At 45.5% G+C, this 20,127-nt stretch overlaps 1 protein-coding gene across 1 annotated transcript in view; it reads left to right on the top strand.

Annotated features, from left to right (window-relative positions):
- The window catches only part of LOC138942643 (ankyrin repeat domain-containing protein SOWAHA-like), a 57,389-nt gene extending 41,031 nt beyond the window's left edge, over positions 1–16,358 (top strand). Inside the window, exon 7 of the mRNA XM_070313023.1 lies at positions 15,994–16,358. Coding sequence (XP_070169124.1) covers positions 15,994–16,023 — 30 coding nt within the window. The 3' untranslated portion in view covers positions 16,024–16,358. The remainder of the gene's footprint in view (positions 1–15,993) is intronic.
- Positions 16,359–20,127: the final 3,769 nt, after the last annotated feature.

The raw sequence follows: 20,127 nt of genomic DNA, 5'->3' as shown, positions 1-20,127 counted from the left end.
GCGTTTAAAACCGTCGCGGTCGCATGCGCCGCGAGAAACGACCACGTGGATATCTCGGGATTTAAATGAACTCCAGCCGCTGACACTTTAATGCCTCGCGTCCCGCTCGAGAGTTCTACGTCTTTTCCTCCTCGCGTCATCGCTGACATAATTGTACGCGACAGTGATGTACTAAGGACGCACACCCTTGACGTTGATTATATTCAAGCGGGAACATGTATATCTCTGCCGCGGCGCTTTCGTCGAGAACGCGATGAGAAATCGGAGAGATAGAAAGAGAGATGGAATTCGGGTCCGTTAAAGTTTCGCCCGTCATCCCGATCGTTCAAAAATGCGTCTTCAAAGAGAGCACATTATTTGTGATCTCGTGCCGAGATTAAGGACGTCACTTTTATAATTTATCGAACCGTGTGGGGGGGAATCGAGGAGAAATCGTACGAACAGAATAGAAACGTAAAGACGGTTACGAAAGCAGATAGCAATATTCCGCATGCGAGATTATTTTAGAATTCCGGACAGATGACGTCACAAGTTTAAGCCTTTGCCATACTATACTTTACGCGACGTTTTCATCCGCTTAGCGGTTATCTATTGCTTTATCATTAAATTAGACGTAATATTCCACGAGTACTACAATATTACATGATAATATGGTTCGAGAAAAAATAAATTTTTGTTAAACATTAGAAAGTGAATAATATTATTTCTCAGTTTTCCTGGCGCTGAATAAAATTCCAGTTTCTAAATTATTTCATCACGTCATAATTTAGAAAAATTCGACAAAAGAGAGAGAGAGAGTTTCTTTTGGAACTATTGTAAGAGTTATTTCAATCATATTATAGTTACGGTATATGACGTTTTGTTAAAATCTTAAACGTGTTGTTAGGATTTTTATGAATTCCTCTGAGAAACAATTTGTAATGTGGATTATAATTAATAGGATATTTCTGGTTAAATATTGCGGAAAAATTGTGAATTATATTATTAAGGACCAAATAGTTTTCAATTATGTTTATTTAAATTTAAAGGATTTTTTAAATCACTAAATAAAAGAATTTGATATTAAAATCGGCAAATTCAAAATGTATACACAAATTTTTGCATGAATATATATCTATATATTCTTGCAAAAATCCGAATATTTTTTAATTTTAATATTCGTGATATTAATTTCGTCACTTTGAGCGTAATAATGTTGCTAGCGGCGAAATCATATTCGGCGACTTAGCAAAACCGTCGAATGTGAATAATAAAGAAAAATTATTTAACAGATTTAATAATATAATTTGCAACTTTTTCGCGAATCCTATATATTTAACCATGAATATCTTATTAACCACAATTGATACAACACATTCCTTTTAGGAACTTTGATCGCAACAAGATTTATCCAACACATCCAATATATCCATAACGTAGCTACAATATTTGGTGTAAAAAAATTGCAGAAAATTATAATTCTTTTTCTGATACTGTTTTTCTGTTCAATTATGTAATTTGCGATATTACTAAAAATATAATAACGAGAAAAACGTAGGATCTGCGCGGCGCTCTCGTCGGTTTGTTCTCTTGATACCACGGCATTGTGAAAGACGAGTCCGGCGAAACGGCTCGCCGGCTCACGTTTCGCCGGCGGCGAAAAATTGGCTCGTGACGGGAACGACGACGACGATGTCGAATAGTAGGAAGCGATGCGAGACGCCATCGAGGAACGCGCTCAAGTTGCGTCAAAGCGCGCCGAGACGCGGTAAAAAGAAAAGACGTGCCGACGCGAGCGGAGGGTGGGTGGGTGGGTGGGTGGTTGGGAGGGGCAACGGACAGGGGGACGAGGAAAACAAGGGAGCAAACGAAACTGTAGCGGACGGGAGAGGAGAACGCGGATTAACAATGGCGCAAATACTGGTACCGGCTGCGGAATGCCCGCGAGCGCATACGGCGCATAATTAATACCACGGCTGGGAGATTCGTGGCATGGAGAACGAGAGATCGGGAGAAGCCGACGGGAGCGAGGAGAGGGGGGGGGGGAGATGGGGGCGATGGGGGCGATGGGAGGAACGAGGAACAACGCGGTCTCTTGGTCGGTGGATCGTGGAAAGAAAGAAGGGATCCCCGTGTCGGGGAGACGACGGAGAGGAGATTTATGTGGCTCCTGATTGAATCGTTCTCACTCGATCGCGCTGCTTGCTTTTTGCCCGCTCGAGAGATCTCGCTACGTTCCGCTTTTCGTTCTCTTTCTCTTTTATCCGTGTTTCTTTTTCTCTCTCACAGGTCCGCCGCTGCGAAATGCACGCGGATTATCCGTAGCCAGGATTATTCGAACCGGGATTACCTTTCGGTCTCCGAAGTGATTGAAAATTGTACTTATATGTATGAAATATTTCTCGTACAATGTTAACATTTTTTTTAGACCATGAATGGTCCAAAAATCTACTTTCTTAAGTGTCAGCTTGAGTCGAAATTTTATTCCTATTTTCAACTTCAATTTTTTCACATTTTTATGGGGATTTTAGATTTAATTTATATAAAAATTCAACTCTTTTATTGTGTACTTTATATAGACAATAAACAAACAGTTTTCTAATGAAAAATTTAAAAGAAAAGCTCTCGGAAAAATTGTTAAGTACAATAATTTCAATAGAGAATGATCCGATTGCTTAGAATATCAAAGTAGATGTTTGATTGAAAATAGAAGAAAAATATCGATTAGGAGTAAGAAATATCTATGTACGGAAAAAGAGGAAAATTTGGTTTGAAAATACTGGAGAGAAAGATGTTTTTGTAATAAGGCTTCTATTTCCGTAAACATCTTTCGTGGCTTGTTAACGGCAAATGTAAAAGCGTTACCGTAGTCGACATATCTTGACGCTAACATTGTTTCCCTACATTTTTCCATTTCCACCGCATGTTTAATATCCCGCGGTAATTCCGCGCGGCTCTTGTTTCTTCGTTAGAACATCTCTTCATCATCATTGTGTGCGAGACCTGAATAGTCAAAAATCTTCCTCCGCGAGAGAGAGGTAACGCAACCGTCTCGTCGTACCCCGTGGAATAATAATTTAGCTCCTAAAGAATCGGTGTAGCGGAAGAGCACGTTTTATGCTACTACCCGGGACTGGCTCGATGCAGGTAACTGTAATGTTTTTGCATCGTCGTTCATTCGTCGTCGTCGTCGTCGTCGTCGTCGTCGTCGTCGTCGTCGTCGTCGTTGTCGTCGGTAAATTTCTGAAACACAGGAGTCTCTCTCTCCTTTCCATTGTGATGCCAGGCTTTCTCGCTCCGGGCGAGCTCCGGGTTAGCTAGCTAGGAAGCGGCGAACGGAAGCAAAACAAAAGACGCCGAAATGCGTTCATTATTTCGAGCTAATTGGCGGTACCTTTATCCTCGAGCCGAGAGCGAGAGCTGCCTCCCTGATAGCAGAGAGCGGCTTTCGGTTGCTCTCGCAGAAGCGCGTTCTTAAACGCGCTTGCCTCGGGCTCTCGCCGTTCTCTCCTCCTCCTCCTTTTACCTAGTATGACATCGCGCTGCGGGTAATATCTCCGGTAACGAGATTATTCTGTACGATCGCTCTCTTCAATTTGCATTGGTTGTAGCTTCCTCCGAGCGCATTCTTTGCGATCTCGAAAAAAATGAATATAACTTTGACGAGAGAACGAGTCACATAGAGACATAATATCGAGAAAGTCACTGATTTCAACGAGAACTTTTCAAGACGCGCGATATAAAATGCGGAGAAAAAAAAATCCACATCATCGAGAAGAGAATCTGCGGTGTAATCTCCGATCTCGAGAGTGTTTCTCCCGCGGAAGAATGAACCCTAACTTTACGTCCCGGGAGCTTCATTCAAACGTCCTAGTAGTCGAGCGCGCATCAGCGATGACCGGACATATGGTATATACACGACGCGCGATAAGTATCGCGACACATGTCGGTATAAGTGCCGTGATCAATAAAGCCGCGAGGTTCGTCTCGTGGCGCGGTTGGAAGTCAAAAAGTCGCTATTGAAGAAGGCACGTCCTTTCCTCTCGATCAAATCGTCTCTCTCTCTCTCTCTCTCTCTCTTTCTTTCGCGACCACAAGATACCACCGAACAGCGGGTAGGTGCATCATATTCGTGTCCGTACACGGTAGCTCGACCGTTTCGATATACGCGCATACACATATACACACACGCGCATATACACGCGCGTATATGGACAGCGCACAACGTGAACGCCGACCTATACGTAATATCCCTGGCCGTAATACGGCGTGGGGCGCTACGTCGCGTCGTTGGTTCCACCGGACAACGCCACGTGATGGTAATGGCCGCGATAATTATTTAGATAGCGGAGGATATATGCTTCCTAGCGCAGCATGGAACCCCGGGCCGCGTCGTTTCCATGGTGCCCCCGTCGGTCGGTGGAACGTGGCCGGGGGGACGTGGCCGCCCGAAGCGATGGAACGTATACATAGCCACCACCTTCGCGCCCATTGGAAATGATATCCTGTTCCCTCTTCGTCCTCATTATTTCCCCATTATTATGCTGCACAAAACTCGGTATACCGTCGCTCTCGAGATGAAGTCGTCCTGCTCGTGACCTCGCCATTTCGAATTCCATTGATAAGACACGCACTTTTCCTAGCAAAATCAACTTTGAATATATCTAGTCATATAATTGACGTGGATGTAGGAGAATTATAAATCGTAAATAAATTTTCGAGTGGCATGTGTATCTATGTGCGATCTAATGAATATGTTCTGGATATTTTTGAGTTGAGTTTGGTTCCAAGATTTCTCTCTACGTCTTCCGCGTGATCTTCAGGATCGCGAATCGCCGTCAGAAATTAAAGTACAACGATTTAGAGAAGGATGAGCGGAGATTTTAACGCGATTTTATTTTCTAATGTTGAGCAATTGACGATTCAAAAGAGAGATATCGGTAAATCGGACGGTTAATCGTTCTATTTAGAGATCCTCTCAAAAGTCTAGACAACTCGACTCTCGTCAGGATACTTCCTCGTGGCTCTCCGACAGACTTTGGGGTGGATTAACTCGCTTCGCCGGTGTGCCGGAGCATTACTTCCACGCAGTGCACCTCCGGTCCACGGATCCTGGGGCTGAGAGTCCCCCGATTTTCGCATAAATCAGTCCTGGTTCCCCGACCGTATAACCTGCCCCTGCTCCGTATAACCCTTCTCCGTATAAACCTCCTTTCTCGACGTTCCACCCACGGGAACAAGAGAGAAAAAGAGAGAGAGAGAGAGAGAGAGAGAGAGAGAGAGAGAGAGAGAAAAGGAAAGATCGCGGAGAAACGAAGAACGAAGGAGCGCTATTTTATTGCCGGCTTAATAAATGGAGGCTCTTTTATTTGCTCGAGCCAGCATCCGCTCGTAGTTTGCCAACCTGTTTGCTAACAACAAATTAATCGGGTGACGTATATATATATATATATATATAGTATATATATATTTGTGCACACGCATATCCGCGAGTTCGTCCCATCTCTCTCCCTCCGTTTCCTTTCTTCTCGTTCTATCTTCTTTTTCTCCGCACTGTCCTCTTCCTACGAGGACGAGGACGACAGACGAGAATGGGCAGCTCGACAGCGGTTCCTTCACCCCTTTGAACGACTTGCAACCTGCTGCTCACTCTTGGTCGTTTCTCTTCCCTTCTTTTCAGTCTCGTGGACCATCTTCCCGTCCCGTTCTCCCTCTCTCTCTCTCTCTCTCTCTCTTTCTTATTGTACTGTACGATACGGTGCCTTAAACTACTCGCGACGCAGGTATGCGTTACCCGCGGTGCGTCTGGTCGATACGTACGTACGCACAAACCAATCTGTAATTCATAACGCGGACGCTCTTCGGTTTCTTGCCGCCCACACGCTGAGAAAAGAAGGGAGAGACGAAGCGAAAGACAGACTGATCCGACGTCACGTATCATTCCACCAGAATAAGACCTGACCTGGTCAATATCGGCGCCGGACCTCTTTTTCCCGACCGGAATGAGACGTTCCTAATTTGTCCTTTCTAAATTCCTGGCACATATTTTTGAAAGAAAATAGATAGAGATAAATGATCGAAGATGGATAGATAGATAGATAGATAATTGAATGACTAGATATATAATTAAATCTGCGTCTCGTTCGTTGGTGACTATTAATAGCAGAATTTATTAAATCGGGTTTATAATTTTTAATTAATTTTAATTTAATCACATATAATCAAATGCATGAAGGCAAGATCGAATTCTGTCAAAGATTCGCATAATGATCATTATCATCCTCAATTTATTGCCTGGCACCGATGTTTGGAGATTACCCTATTCTCATGTTGCCCTCGCGCCAGATTCTTGCCAGATTCTTCTTATAACGCGTGTGTTTTTCAGCGAAATGCGATTAAACTTGTCTTGAAAGATAAGAAGAAATGTTTTTCGGGATCGCAATCTTCGCGATCGTGGGATCGAGAAACGCGCGAAGAGAGAGAGAGAGAGAGAGGGAGGGAGAGGGAAAGACCGTCGGAGAGAGGCCGGCGCTGCAAATGACGACAAGTTACTGACGTTCCGATACATTTCTATCGAGAGTAATAAAACCATGGTCCCTTTTTACATCCGTCGGAATTCATCGCGAGGAACCTGATCCCGCTTCTTTTCGACCGCATCGATGCATCACCCAGCGATCGCCTCGACGCGACTTTTTGTCCCGCGGCGCGGAAGTTTTTTTTCCTCATTCGCTTCTCGTCTCTCCTCTCTATCTCAACCTCTCCGAATACTGGTCACGGATCCCGGATGAGAGACGGACGGGAGATCCGGAGTATAAGAGAGACAGACGCTCTTCTTCATCTCCGGAGCAGAGCCGCGGGGACATCCGACTGAATGACGCCCAAGGGGATTTCGAATTCCATCGCGAGAAGCCGCGTGCACGTGCTTACGTAAGAGAATCTCGGCAAAAGACGACGCAAGAAAAGGGCTCGTCGCCTTCTCTTTCTCTTTCCGTCCCTCTGTCTCCCTCGCTCGGGACGAGGTATATGCGCTGCACCTGTCGGTGCAATCCGGACTCTGTAAAGAGCGGCGTATCGTGATCGCCGGTCGCCAGCGTTGTCGTCGTCGTCGTCGATGCTCTCGGTAGCTACTGGAGCTCTCCGGGCAGGCTTCGTACCGGCGGTCATGCGTCGCAACTATAATTTGAAATAATTTATAAATCCTATTCAATTCAAATTAAGGCTCCACTCTGTCGGATGAATAAAAGATGCGCCATACCGCTCGCGCCCGCTTCGCTCTCTCGTCGAGCGCAATAATGCGCGTGCACGGGCAAATGGTGTTCCATTATACTCGCTCGCGCTGAGTTACGCCATCCCGGCGCGGATTGCCTCGAATTCCTCCCGAGATTATGATCGACTCGCGATATTGGCCGATCGCGCGGTTCACGCATAAATATATAGGTACGATACGCGTATCTTTTTGGCAGATTCTTCGGGAAGCAGAGTGTATCTCAAGCTTCCCGTGTTTCGTGTACCCCTCTTACATATCTTTCACCCTCGGCAGTCTTTACCAAGATAGAGATACCCGTTGGAAACCCGATGGAAAATTATTCTTGCGATCCGCTTTTAGCGCGCAAATTCGCGGATTAATTCAACGCGCTCGCAAGCCTCGCTTTCCCGGGGTTTTGACGTCATATATTATCACGTGAAAAATCCGACGGCTGGTGTGCGGGCTGTGCCCTTTTTCCCCTTGTTATCCCGCTGGCGCCAAGAGGGACGAGGAGGAGGGACAGACGCGGGGAATTATAAAGCATTACAACGAGTGCTGTTAACGCACCGTGTCCAATCCGCGCGCGACTCTCGAAAATAAAATACAAAATGACGCGACAACGCTTGGCGAGGCCTCTCTGTCAAATCCATCGGCGGCATTCCGAATCTATCCGCGCTTGTTCCCCTCCTCCTCTCCCCCTTCTCGGGTCTCGTCGGTGTGCATCGATAGCATATTTTTCCCTCTTGGTCCTCGAAAAGCAATCGTTCTACATCGCTTTTTTCATTTGGTTTCTCATCGTTAGAGAATAAAGATCTCTATATGTTAGTGTTAGAGAAACATAAAAAAAAAAAAGGAAAATTTGTATATCCTTTAATTGTATGCATTTGCAATTATGCAATAATTAAGTATGGATAATGACATATTGCCATTCCTTCAGAAAAGGAAACGATTATATCGCCTCACATGTGTGCCTAGACATATTCCATCGTTCGTCCATTCATATAGTTATCCTAATTGCTGCCACGTGGATTTTATAGCCAGCTGTTTTACGAGACGAAGAGGGTCGCGAAGATTCATCGGGATTCTATTTTCTCCCGACGAAATCATTTCGACTCTCATTCGCAAAAGAAATGGCCGCGTACGGCCAAAAGAAGAAAGCCGGAAGGAAGACCGAACCGTCAATTATGTCGAGAATAAACGGTGCGGGAGATTTTTCTTCCGCGTCGCGTCGAGATTCAATGGAGAAAGCTCTCTCGGACCGGAGTGGTAAAGGGGAGGAGGAAAACTAAAATCAATTTGTTCGTACTCTCCGCGATGGGACCCGCCGCTTCGCGAAGATTGCGTTTTCACCCCGGCACACGAGGAACGTCGGCGACTTTCATTCGTCTTTCCGATCCTCCCCTCCCCTATCCTCTCACCTTGTCTTCGCTCGACGACGAGCACACGCACGTAACATAGATGTATGTAAGTGGTTCGCAGGCTTCTTGTTCTTCCTCTCACCGCGCGCGCGCGCGCGCGAGAGAGGACGATCCGCTCGAATTGCAAATCAAATAGAATGCGCTTGGCTGCAGCGCGGTTACATTGCGCGGACGACGTTCTCGCGTGCGGGATATATGCCTTCTACTCTGATATATGTGTTCGCTCTGTTCTTTCATCGTAGAAGAGGAGCCTGAGAGACCTCCTTAAGAGGAACACGAACGGGATTGCGCGTCGGCGTATATCAACGCGGTAATATAAAATCGCTCTCCCCCTGAACAACTTGACGTTTTATTTTTCCATCTTTATTATTATTTTTTTTTTTTCCAGCGAAGACCGTTCGATTCGCGCAAAACTTTCCGCGCGCGGGTGACGAAAAAAAAAAAAAAAAAAAAAGTCCGGCGATGGTGTTCCACGAGCTCCGGATCGTTCCCATGAAAGTCGTGTTGCTCGGCGAAGCCAATCGAGAGTTTATCAAGCGCACTCGGGCGCGCACCGCGGAATATTCGCCGCTCAATTTCGTTTTCCCCCCTGTTTAATCATGGCCCGTGCCCCGGCGGCGTCGGGGGTGGCTCGCCACGGCCGTTTCGCAGAGAGGGGTACGCTGCTGCGGAGTGTTTTGCGAGGAGGGGTTGCTGGGGGGCGGCGGCAATAGTCCCGCTCGGGCCGTCATTTGTCAGGCGCTGTCGCGCCGCGAGCGTGTTTCTGTTCCAGCGGCGCAGATAGCGGCCCATCCATAGGCCGTTCATCTTTATTCCTTTATATATATATATATATATATAGAGGCCCTATTCCCCAGGCCTCTGTCCTCCTCCATCCCTCCTCTCTCTTTCCCCCTCGCTCGACTCGCGTCCCCCCGTACCACCCCACACGCCCTACACGATTCCCTCGAACTCATTTAATTACAACAAACAATTTATTAGGTCCATTCGGGATCCGCCCACGGGTATAAAATGGTGGGGAAAGGATAGAAGGAGGGAATAGGTCAGGGGGTGGATCAGGCGCCACTCATTCGTTCGCAAAACGCCCGAGGAAAGCAAAATTATTCCGTCAGGGGTTGAGCGTCGTGCCTTGCCTGGCTGTCATTCTAAGCTTGTGGGTCAAACGATGCCGCAAATTAATGATTGAGGAGCGTACGCTGACGAAGCGATACAATTGATGCAAAAGCTCCCTTTATATTCTATTTTTCTTCGTATGTAAAACTTTATCTTAAAAGGTATATATATATGTTATAAAGGAAAAACGAAAGAAATACACGATATTTAGGGAAAAGTCATTCGAGACGAAGTCCTTTATCGTGAAAATACGATAGTGGATTGAACAGATACGAAAGTATGATTAAAGACGAGAGCGTGAGATTCGGAGACAGAAGTAGTCTCACCGAATCTCTCGACGAATCAAGCTACACCAGAAACCCAGTCCACTGTGGAAAGCGAGGAGTCGATAGAGATCGCAGGCACCATTGTAACGAACCATCGGCGTAATTGAAGCCGCAATTACATCTTCTCCCGGCGACTTTGTTCATTCCAGGTTTTGTTTTTACCCACATGAATTCGAAATAGCAGATTCTCTAATAAAGAATCGAGCGCATTACGCGCTAACGCAATTCACGTGGAAAGTCACGGGGTTTTTCGCGGGCGCCGTTGATTACGTTTCTCCCGTGAAAGCGAGATTCGACATTAAAATAAAGATCGCAGGAATCTCACATATCGGATCAAGAATAATCCTCTTGCAAGATCTTTATGATTTTATTCGTACTTTTTTTCCTTTCCATATCGCACACGCGAGCTTGCGATTGATAATCGTCGTGATTTACGACCGCGTTCGCGTCTTTCGCATGATAATTTAGCTGGGTGCGGCTTTCCGAGAGTTACACGTGGGTGTTCGCCTCGATGACTTTTGACCCACCGTTCTCCTCCTTCCTGCATCTCCCGCGAGAAATATCCGTTCGGGACGCGCATAAAGAGTTGTCTCGCGCTATCTATCTACCGTTGATAAGATTTGCCACCCGAAACGCTCGTTCGTCATCCTGTATGCGGCTCGGCACGCAGGCTCGCTTCTTTATTTCGCCCCATCCTTTGGACGCTAACGACCATGTGATCTATTGTTTCCGGGCCCTAACCCGTTTTCCCGACTTCCGCGAGCGATTCGTCACACTAGTTTTATTAATAGCCGTCAGCGATTATCTTAATAGTCACGCCTACGAACCTGCGATTCAGCCAGACAACGTGATCTGTCGAAAGAAGCGGATATTTCGCTAATCGTTGTTTCAGCGACAGCCTATCGTGACTTGAGTGACCTTACAAAATTTTTAAACACGTTGGAATGTGATTCTGTTCTCTTCAATAAAAAATTCTTTTCTAAATAGATGGAGGAATGACCTCCGTGATATTCTGCGAATGGCAGAATCTCGCCTCCTCTTATATCACGGTTATATGCATGTCTTCGTATTCGAGCATGGAACAGTTGACGCATACGACGATATCTTATCGTGACGTATCACCGTGACGACATATAATACATTCCCTACCGAAATATTACGCATCTGCTTGTGGCTGTCGGTACAACGCGAGTCCGTGCTCCGTTCCATATATGAGAAAGAGATCTCTCTCGTCGCCGATCTGGCCCGAGGAAGTACAATAGTTTACCCGCGTCTCGCCCGAGGATGGGGCCGCGGAAACGCCGTCGGAGAAGAGTCGTAAAGACCTTTCACCTCCGCTCTCGCGAGCCGCTTCACTCGCTCGCACGTCGTAAACCATCTCTACGAGTCTCTCGTCTCTCGGATACGATCTGATATTATTACCGCGATCCCGTCGTATTATATAAAATATGGCTCCTCTATACACGCTATAGGCTGTTTCCCGGGGAATTGATAAAGGTAAGGTCGCCGGAGAGAAATGAAAAAGATCACGCCGAGAGTCATCGATATTCGCGAGAGGGAATGAATAATCGACGAATAGGTATCTTGTGTAATGAATCCAGTCTGATAAGAATAACATTCGAGTTATCGTTGTTACTTCGCGGCAAAAAACTTGTCACGAATCGCGTCTGTGCTGAGTCAGAAAGAGTATATATATATATCTTTAAATAATTCCGAAATGCAATTATAAAGGTTGCGTGTTAAGTAAATTTTAAATTTTAAAAGTAAATTTATAGGATGGATTTACGAAAACAAGATTAATAAAGTTTTGCGGTTGTTTGTGAAATCGACAATTATCGGACATACTTAAATGAACGAGGAAAACGACGTCTAACGACGAGAATAAGTCGTCTGTATCGCGGCGGTTGACTTGCACATTTTCAAGTACAACATCGCACAATTTCGTTTCATCAAGATAGCCCTTGCCGACGCAAACAAAGTGCTTCCAACACGAAGTAATTAATTACGGTGATCTGATTGCATGCGATTAATCCTGCCGACTTTCGAGCGGATCATTAATTAAGAGTGAATGAACGTCTCAGAAGGGGGGAGGGGACACGTAGGTACTCCCTCGAGAGGACACGCTCATTTATTTGGAATAATTTAGTTTAAATGAGTAAACCGTCCGTGCGTTTCTTAAAGTTCACGGTTGATATCGCAGCCTCGAGACTCGATTTGCATCCTTGCGCGATATGATCGATCGTTCTATTAATTCGCGAGACGAATTATTACTTAGCGATATTTACACGCAATTTACATATTATTTTTTTTTTCTTTTATATACACTGTACGCGGTATCTCTCATTCATCAGTGAGACCGAGCTTTTAATTGCGAAACACCTGCCGCAAAGATGTTCGATTCGAAGAGCCTGGATAAAATTCGAGAGAATAGATAACGGATTCCTTTCGCATTAAACTTGTCGGCGAGCTCACCGATGAAATTGTCGTACTTTGTACGTTATAAACAGCAGCGGGATGTAATTATTATTCGGTACAACGGGCGGGAGCGGGTTTTTCTCGATCTCGTAACTCCGTGCTTGCGATGACGAGCTTTTTCATTTATACGGCTCTCGTGCCTCTCTCATACTAGGAGTTCTCTCGCTGGATCGTCTCCTCTCCGTCCCATCTCGCGTCCAATTATTTCGCGCGCCTCGGCGAAGAAAAAGCGCGGCGAAAGCATCGCTTACGCGATGCTCTCCTTCGCGTTCTCCACCTCCTCGTCGCTTTCGTATTCACGAACTTCGCGAGCGAGGTGAACGCTTAAAATGCGACAACGTTTGGCGGATGTTTGAATTTGTTTGCGCCACGTCGAGCTAAACCGCGTAACCGCCGCACTATGTTGCGCATAAAAAGCCGGTGCGCGATCACTACCATCACCACCGTCCAATCTCTCCGAGGAATTCCTACTTTGTTATTAAATTATACCATCACGGCTTCCGGTGTATTCACATTTTGATTATGAAGTAAAAGGAAGAGGGGGTGGGGGGGTGGGGAAGAAAAACGTTCTCTCTCGGAACCCTCTTTCGTGGCGTGATTTCGCCATTTTCATCTCCCTCCTCCACACCTGGCAACCTTTGTCCATAAGATCAAGCGGTTTAATAACATGATTCAAGGAGCGGCAGCGGTCGATACATTAAGGTCAGGTGGGTCGAGGTATATAAAGATAATAGCCCGCCACCGATCGATCCGTCGGCGATAGCTTTTGATAGATCCGAGTACGACATTGTATACTATGTAAAGCTAGTAGATCGCAACGAATGCGCGATCGGTTCTGTATTCAAAAAGAATACAGAGACAGCGCCTGGTGATTGAATGAATTTAAATACGTCATCTAGTTAATCAATTAACATTAGCGGACTGAGAGAAGATTTTGGAACTAGAAGAGATTGATCCGAAAAAATTCACAAAATTTGCCGAGACGCGTACAGAAACGATTCGTCGAAACTTTCTTCTCAACAAATAAAGATTCACCGCCGAAAGAGAGGTGAATTTCGATAAGGCTTGTCGTATCGGTACGACGAGACGCGATGCCTTAATGATGAGATCGGAAAGAGCGCAAGGCGGCCGTGCTCTCGCACACACCGGCGGGGTCAAGGCGGGGGTCGCGGTGCGTAAAAATAATAATCAATCGAACGAGACCGGTAAGTGAGAGCTCGGCAATTACGCGGTGGCGGCGGTGCCTGTGCTGCGGTTTGCCCCGGCCACGGCCGCAGGCGAGCTAGCGGGTGTGAGACCGGGGAGAGAGCTTCCTTCTACCGCCTTTAATTCGCCCTCCCCCCCCCCTCCCCTCTCCCCCGGCCCTCACGTCGCCCCTACGCGCGGACGCGCGCGCTATCATAACGTAACAACGCGAGAGACTCCCTCGCTTTATATTATTAAAAAGTTGAAATTCCGGTGGGAGAGACGGAGCGATGTTGCGGCGAGCCGCTCTACAGGCATCCTCTCTATCCTCTCTTCCTCTCAATCTCCACTTTCCTCGAGCTTCGCTCGATTTGCGTCTTTTTCTCTTCGCTTCTTTCCCCCTCTCCCACCCCCCCACCCCGGTAAACTCATACAAACGTTTATTGGCGCGATACTCCGTGCTCGTAACGGCCGCTGGTAGCAAATCGTGTTATAGCCGTCTCGCGTTCCCGGAGCATTCCCATGGATAATCGTATTACCATCTATCTTGTACGCCGCCTCGAGATGCGGAATCGAGACTCGAAATACACGCGGCTCTCGTCTTCCGCCTCTTAAACGCGAATAACGATAACCCTCGGAAAGTTTTCTCGCGGTCGAACGTGAAAACGTCAGTGCGTTTCTTCTCACACGTTTGATCATAATTCGATACACGTATGTGGCCGTGTCGTCCCGAGATTAAGGGATTAGAGAAATACAAGCGATGTATCGAGTTTTAATTAAAATAAAATTCACCGTTTATCGTCGACTTTCATTGCCGAGATTTCACTCGTTCGCGATGTACGGCGGAGTATATGGTCTCGGTACATCGGCGTTTCGACAATGAGTTTCTCTCGGTTGTCGATCCACCCGTGACAACCCGATATTGTCCCAAGGTGGTAAAACTGTCCACCGAAGAGTAAAGAGATCGGAGCGAGTACGCGCGTGTGCGCGAGCGAACTATGTGAATTACGCGACGCGTCCAATTGCCATTTACTCGCAGATTGATGGAAACGTTCCAACGCAGCGCCGATGTGGCTGTTAGAGTGCTTTTAAACGAAACAGAGAAGTTGGCGATATAATTTTTTGTAACGAAAAGCAGGAGAAAATGTGAGAAAATTAGAAAAAAAATTGGGAAAAAAAATATATCAATCAATAGATTATTAGATAAATCATTAATTATAATTCACGATGGAAGCTTTAATTATTTCTTGATTCTTTAAAAAAGTTTCTAGAGTTGTCTTATCTTAATTAATCTAAATATTTATGTTCCATATTATGATCCTAATAAATGACGTTTTTTTTTTCTATTTCTCTTTCTCTCTTTCTCTCTCTCTGTGTTTTATGACAACCTATATTGATTTAATCAATGTAAAAAAATCACACGCGGAATTCTTTGCAGCATTCCACACTTCGATAGAATCTCGTTTACGTGATTGCGTGGAATAAACTGTTCGGAGAATATCGATCACAAGGCGGGATATTTTTATGCTCGCGATATGTTCCTTTTATTTTACGGTTAACGACGCGGTAACCCCCTTGCGGGGACGATCGGCGGGGAATGATCCGGCGCGGTTTTTTCTCGCGCGATTACGTATTATGCTAAACACGCGAAAATGGCTTTTTAAACGAAACATCTACATTTACGTAGTCGACGCGGCGTCCACGATCCGCGTCTCGAGCCTCGCGGGACGGTCGGCCTGGTCAACATCATGGCGAAACACGAGAGGAGCAACGGCGAATTAAATGCAATTTTCATCCACCGAGGCATGCATAACAAATTGTCGAACGTCTTTATACTTAGAAGATTGCGCGCGACATTATGCACGGAGCGGGTTAGAGGGAGGAGAGCTATTTCGTCGCGAGGGCCGATTACAATCCGATTATTATGCCTGCATAATGTCCCACTGTCCCTCACTCGACCCCCTCCTACGTGTAAGCGCGTACTCACCTGCGCGTAATACGATCGACGAGAGCGGTGCGAGCGGAATTTCTAAACGAATGCAATTTAAGAAGGAGCAATAAAGCAGAAACTGGCTACCGGGAGTGGAGCCTCCCTCCCTCCCTCCCCCGGCCCTCTCCCTTCCCTACCCTCTTATCCGACGCTGTTGCTACGCTCGATCCTTAAAATTGAAAATTAAACGTTTCGCAGCGTACAAGTGAATTTTTAAAGGCGGCATGTCTAACCCGTGCCTTCACGCTTTTTCTGTTTCAGGATCCGACTTCCGTGAGTATAGGTCATTAAGTTACCGCCAAATGCTACAAAGTAATGGGTTCGGCCCCGAGAAAATCGTGCCCCGACCCCGCCGGCAATTAATAATTGCGGAGAGCGCCGGAGTTTCTTCGCGTAAGCGCACGAGAAGCTGCTGTTGCTGGTCGACGAGAAGTTTCGCGCGTATCAACATGCATGTAGTTTACATTGTTAATCGCTGAAAAAGTCTCGCGACATGCGAGACGAAAGATCCCGTAGTAATAATTCGTAACGCGAAACTTCTCCGGCCGATTATTAACGCGCGCATTTCTGTTACATGGTACGGATCGATGTCTAATCTTCGTGGATATTGCTGCGAATCGTTTACACAGGGCGTAAGTATCTTTAATTTTTTTTTTTTTTCTTCAAAAACGTTATCTGCAATTTTCGCGCAAGCACGTTGCATTTACCAAGCTATCGATCTATATTACAACCGATGATTATTATTTTAATTTTTCATTACCCGCGATAACGAGTAAGAAAAAATAGTCAAGAATAATATTTAATGAATCGAGGTAATAGCAGCATTCGCAGCGTGAAATGCAAAGTACACGCTAACTTTACGAATTATTGGAGAACCTCGTTACCTGCTCGTATCTTGCATCATTGGTTGCGATAAGATTCTCTTTGCCTGTACGCGAATTATTTTATCCTTTGGGTATTCCTGCGGATAATGTACATGCGCATGTTCTCGTGAGCGCGATAATTAATAGGAGAATCTATAAATATCATTACTTGTCAAAAGATCGATATCGTGATTTTGGATCTATCAACGATACTGTTACGTCGCTTTCATCTCGGTCGATCATCGCGTGGCGGCAACGCGCTCGTTTTAAAACGAGGAGGGAGGGGAATGAGGGGAGAGAAGGGCCTGGGCCCGAATACGAAACGACGGAATGCATAACTGACGTCTCTATAGTATTAAAACTGCGACCGTAGCGCTTCGGCGTCCCGACGGGGGTCCTCGAACGTCGTCGGAGACATTGAGCGCCGCGGGCGGCCATTGTCTCAGAGGGGTCCCAAGGGCGAGCCGCAACGAAGGGCTCGACCCCGGCTTGACACGCACGAGGGGAGGTCGTAGCACCCCGTCGCGGGCCTTCACGAAATTAATAATCGAAATTCGAGTATCCCTACGCGGACCAGAAGTTATCGCGCGACCGGTATACCCACCTGAGCCCGCACCTTCGCGAGGGGGGAGGATCCACGACGGGCCCCGCGACGCGGCGATCTCGAATGTCGCATGCCCACGCGATGAAAACGAATGCCGATCAAGCGAATTATAATAAGACAGGCGAAGTTTACGAGTATTATTTGTCGTCGAAATACTTTGAAGGCGAATGCGCAAAGATTTCAAATATGAATAAAGGCCTTAGTCGTCATCTTGTATTTTAATCACATTCTTGCATATATCTTGATTTAAGGGGATATGAACTCTCTTAAATAAAATTAATCTATCATCACTGATAAACAATGGTTTCAGTTACAAGTATATAGCAAGCGGTGAAATCTTTTATTGAAAGAATCTGTTTGTAGTAGAGACCGTTTTAATTAAAGAAATATAATATATGCATATAACTCTCAGACGGAATTTGAATATTATATAAAAGTTATACAAAATCTTATTCTCATAATCCGTGAAATAAGACAAAAGTGCAAAGCGCGATCTTTTCATTAAAAATTAATAAAATATTTATTAATTTTGATTAGTGAAATTTTTCATCGGTGATACTTTCATTGATTTAATTTACAAGAGAATTAATAATAATATAAATAGAATGTAATAGAAATTTTTTAATCTTATTGTTGAAAAAAAGAACATTCTTGAAATTTATTAAGGGATTTTCGACGAAATTTAATTGACGATTTTCCACGGAAATAAGCCGAAAGGGAGCAGCCAGGTATCGTTCGCCTCGCATCCTCGGCGATTCAAATATCCCCCCATCGGCTTTTTCGCCGTTTCGTAGACATATCACGAGCTCCAATGCTATAAGCGTGCAATTAAAAGCATGCAGCGGGGACATTTATGTTGGCACTAACTGCCCGTTAAGACGGGGAATCACCTAATCGTGGAAGGTGTAATTGGCCGACATGCTGAACCTGCAGCTCGTAAAAGCGCAGCGGGCGTACCATCCGCAGTTTTTCCGGCGCGGCGTTTACAAATAACGTTTTTATTGAATTCAACACACTGTCTAACGTCGATTTTTAGTTTTGCGGGCCGCGATAGTTTCTCGATGAGCCGTTTTCGGAGATAACATACTGTACGATGCTCGCGACACTATCGTCGCTTAGAAAATGCAGTTTGAACGCGAGAGAACTTTCATTTTGAGGTAATTAAAGAATAACTGTTTCTCTCGTTAATTACGTGGCCGGCCGGGAAATGGAAAACTAATCGTAAAGAAATTTACAAGTATATACCGGAACCCGTTGGTTGGTCGATCTTCTTAACGTTCTCATCAAACGCATAATAGGCTGCGTGGTTAGATAAGCCTGGAGAACGTCTCGACGTAAAAAAAAAATGTGTTGTTATTACTGCGGTTATTAATACAGATCCACTGGCAGATAGCGTAATTGAGCTACAACAGTATTCAGCAAGTATAATTTTAATTGCGATAAACCATCATTATGGCAGCCTTGTTTTGAATGCGTCTACGAGAGTCAGCTAAAGCATGTAATGAAACAAGAGAGACAGAGAAAGAGAGAGAGAGAGAGAGAGGGAGAGAAATTTGAACCTAATAACTCGTCGCGTCGAGATGAGGGGGCTCGAATTATTTGAATCGGACCGATACAAAAAATAGGGTACAAGAAAGAATCTCGATCTCGAGATTCTTGGTCGCGCGCGATTATATTTATTACAACCGGATATATATATTATTTCATTATAGTCGCGAAGCGTTTATCGCGTTGTAAAAAAGTTGTTTACTATAAAAATGTTTCACGTTAGGTTTGTACGATCGCACGATACAACGCCGGACGTAACAATGTTAATTAGTATAGATCTAACATAGAGATAGCGTAATTGCGCTACAATATAATTGGCGGTCGTAATATGAGATATACGGGGTGCCCTATACGCGCGAAGAGGAGGTAAACAGCTCTTGCAGTTTATTATTAATACGCACGCCGCTCGTTACGCTACCATCCTTTCGTATACGAAGATACGCATTCCTTACGATTCATTTCTCTCTCTCTCTCTCCTTCTCTCGCGGCTTCGATTAAAATGCCAGACGTCGGTAGGCAAAGAGAGATTCGCCGTGATACGCGATATTGTTACGCGTGTACACGTTGTAACTGTCCGGATCCGTGACGGAGTCACGCGATATGCATTATGCACGCACGTAACGCTGCGCGACAGACGTTTCCGCCATCGGTCCCACGATGCACCGGCTCGGTGACGGCTCTCTCGCTCGTTTTGTGAGAAACGAGTCATTGACGCGCGCCGCCTTTATATTTTCGCGTACGGTACGCGGAAAAGATACGTCTTGTCTCCGTCTCTCTCCTCCTCTCGTCTCGGTTTTATGCATTATTAATACCACCGGGGGAAAATCCTGGGTTAAATGGCGCGAACACAATGACGCGCGTTAATTACACACACGGCCGCGTCATTATTTTCGACCGGCAGTGCCAATTTAACGCGCGCGCATCTTACATAAACGCAATTACTCTATCGCGAGACTGTTACATTCGCGCGATGTGCTGATTGTAACGCGTATCGAAGCCACTATCGCTCGCGCGACAAAGACGCATCGCTCTCCGCGTATGACGTAACGAACGTACGCGGCGTGTTTCGCGAGACGCGTCCGTCAACTGGGAAAAATAAATTTAACAATTTTGAATTGAACGTGAAAAAATTTGCGAATTTTTGGCCAAATCGATTTGGCATAATCAATAAACAGGGAAATCTGCTTCAGAAATATTCCGCAAAGAAAATGTCTCGGTGATTATTCGGAGTCAAGCTTTTTTTCTCGGTTACGTCGTTGTTCACGAGTGATGAAAATTAATTCTCGTGAGACGAGAATCTTTGGCTTTCCCTTTCGCGACGAGTTCAACATTTCTTTTTTCTTTTTTTTTCTTTTTCCGGTATTATCCGTAAGAAAAGAG

This window comes from Polyergus mexicanus, unplaced genomic scaffold (assembly GCF_030449975.1).
Source record: "Polyergus mexicanus isolate NDT 795.1 unplaced genomic scaffold, iyPolMexi1.0 SCAF_23, whole genome shotgun sequence".
NCBI classification, from domain to species: domain Eukaryota; kingdom Metazoa; phylum Arthropoda; class Insecta; order Hymenoptera; family Formicidae; genus Polyergus; species Polyergus mexicanus.
This window is presented reverse-complemented; position numbering and strand designations above follow the sequence as displayed.